General features: G+C 48.1%; 2 protein-coding genes across 2 annotated transcripts; one reads left to right on the top strand and one right to left on the bottom strand.

Annotated features, from left to right (window-relative positions):
- Positions 1 to 500: 500 nt before the first annotated feature.
- EI90DRAFT_3063099 (uncharacterized protein) lies at positions 501 to 1,494 on the bottom strand. Its single transcript, XM_039060699.1, has 5 exons — positions 1,409 to 1,494; positions 1,150 to 1,373; positions 951 to 1,079; positions 844 to 895; positions 501 to 735 (listed from the first exon to the last, which is right to left on the bottom strand). The coding sequence occupies exons 1-5, from the start codon at positions 1,461 to 1,463 to the stop codon at positions 587 to 589; spliced, it is 609 nt and encodes a 202-aa protein (XP_038914625.1). The 5' UTR covers positions 1,464 to 1,494; the 3' UTR covers positions 501 to 586.
- A 75-nt stretch (positions 1,495 to 1,569) lies between these two features.
- EI90DRAFT_3212083 (adaptin N terminal region-domain-containing protein) lies at positions 1,570 to 2,555 on the top strand (the record flags this gene model as incomplete). Its single annotated transcript, XM_039066450.1, has 4 exons — positions 1,570 to 1,764; positions 1,866 to 2,154; positions 2,186 to 2,448; positions 2,503 to 2,555. Coding segments are annotated over 4 exons (800 nt in total), but the record flags the coding sequence as incomplete, so codon positions are not given.

Raw genomic sequence — 2,555 nt, 5'->3', positions numbered from 1 at the left:
AGTGATGCATAAGTGCCACATCACCGAGTGAAAAAAAATGTTAAGTCCATAAAGCTATTCATTCGGAGCCAACCTGTGAAGTTGATCAGATGCAAATAGGCATATTTCCTAACCTAGTTGAAGCCATGGTTTCACATATCATGCATGGGAAGGAAAGTACGTAATTCCCGCTACTCCGTAGCGGGTCCTACATTTTTTTTCTCCCAAACTCAATTGTCCTATGCACAGGGTCTTGTATGACCCCCAAACCCAGGGTCCATTCTCTGCCCCATACAGTTCTATTCCGCTCATTGCATAGCTGCAGTGTAAATTACATGGTCCTGAAATCAGAGCGAATCTCGGGCTTCGTCTCAGCCAATAGCAACGTTGAGAGTGAACACGCATGCAAGGTAAGAGTAGTGGGATCTGCCGCTTCAGTGTACATTGAGATTGTTGTGATTGAGCTGCTTGAGTCTCAATCGACGCATAAATTACAATAACAAATAGAAGTGATTAAAGTACTTTTATCAACTTCGGGGGTTTGCTGATGTTCCGTTCTCCTTGCTAATGTAAACACAACAGTGGAGCTTCTTAATTCAATGAACCCCTATCCTTTCAGCATCTCTGCCCACCCTTTTATGATGAACCCGCCATATGGCTCCATCTCACTCACCACTTTACCTAATTGCTGAGATGTGAACAACAGAGATTGCAGGAACGAGTGTGCCGATTGGGGTGATGTCAGCTGGTGTAACTCTAAAGCAACCATAATGCAGCGAAAATAATCACGCCGCGGTGAGGCGGATGAATCAGGGAGAGCTTTTGTAAATAGTCTGTCAATGACACAGAGAAATTGCGAGCCACCTGTTGCAGCATATATGGCAGCGATGACCGCACGGTGTGTGTACCATCCCGACTACAGAAAGAGACGCCGTAAGATGTAGCCACCAAGAGAATTGCCGAATACACACTGGAATATTGGGTGGTGGTTGGGCGATGTAACAAGCCTCATTTGCGATCGCAAACGCATGCTCAAAGGCAGGACGGAAGTTGAGGACCGGGACAAAGGGTGTAGATGAGGATATCATTACTGCGAAAGCCTGGATGTCCAAGGAATTTGACCCTCATCAGCAGCGGATAGGAAGCACAGAAAGCCAAAAAAGCGCTGACGTCCGTCAAGTGGGGCAAGACGTTCTCATTCCAGCGGAGCCTCCTTGATAGCACATCCTCCATACCAAGCACACTACCGGTGCCCGAAGCTGCCAATTTCATGTCTTCGCATCCTTCTTCCATCCAGGCTATCACAAGAGCCTTTGTTGCTTTATCCCCGGGTCCAAAAAGCGCCGAGACAGCGGAGTCGCTCAGGCGAGTTTTTCCATCACTCAAAGAATCGGCTGTTGCGGATAGGGCCAGTGCTTCCCGGTAAAACCATATGCTGGTACGAGTTTAACCGCGCGCTTCAGAATGGCGCTAGCAGAACTCATGACAGACTCTGACTTGATGAAATCATCCGTGGGAATGTCACAACCTTTCTGACGGGTCACTGCAGGTCACTGCGCAAAAGGGAGTTTATTTGCTTCCTCTGTAACGATGGCTGCACTAACTAATCTGGGGATGAGGATTCAAGAAACCATATCCGAATCAACGCGTGATCTTCCATTCATGGGTCGTTCGCCAAACTTGGAGTTCTTCGACACCGACGAAGACAAAGTCAAGAAGATTAGTCGCCAGTTAGAATCATCATCAGAGAGAGACAAATTGGAGGCCATGAAAAGACTGGTAGCTGTGCGTCGCCTTCGTGCTAGTCTCCTCTCCAACCTAATTTCCTGAGTCTTTACTGCCAGTTAATCTCAAAGGGTCGCAACGTATCTGAGTTCTTCGCCCAGGTTGTGAAAAATGTTGGTTCTAGCAGTCTTGAGACACGAAAACTAGTCTATATCTACTTACTGCGATACGCCGGCGTCGAGCCCGATTTGGCGCTTCTCTCCATTAACACCTTCCAAAAAGATCTTGCGGATCCCAATCCGTTGATTCGTGCTATGGCCCTCCGCGTTCTCTCGGGAATACCTGTACCTATTATTAGTTCCCTAGTTGTGCTGGCATTGGAAAGTGTGCCTCGGATACCAGCCCATATGTGCGAAAAGCAGCGGCACTGGCAATCCCCAAGGCTTATGGGTGAGGTAATAACCTTTTGCTACGTTTCTAGATCGCTTATTCCCCAAAAGCCTGGATGCTGCGCAGTTTTCTTCCTTAATGACTATCCTATCCTCGCTTCTTCATGACCGCTCACCTCTGGCGATTGGCGCAGTGGCAGTTGCCTTTAATGCGCTATGTTCAACCAGGCTAGACCTTTTGCATCCTCATTACCGCAGACTTTGCAGAATGCTAGGAGACCTCGATGAATGGGGCCAAATTCAGGTGGTCGCACTACTGACGAGATATGGGAGACGCATGTTCTCAGCTCCGACCGTGAGTGAGTGCGAAACACCAGCATTGCTCGACTGTAACTGTTCATTACAGAAGGAAGGGGACTTAGATGCGGACCTTGGACTGCTCTTAAACTCTGTACATCCGTT

Source organism: Cantharellus anzutake (genome assembly GCF_015039405.1).
Source record: "Cantharellus anzutake strain C23 chromosome Unknown EI90scaffold_32, whole genome shotgun sequence".
Lineage (NCBI taxonomy): Eukaryota > Fungi > Basidiomycota > Agaricomycetes > Cantharellales > Hydnaceae > Cantharellus > Cantharellus anzutake.
The sequence above is the reverse complement of the archived record's forward strand: the minus strand, read 5'-3'. Positions and strand labels throughout refer to the sequence as shown.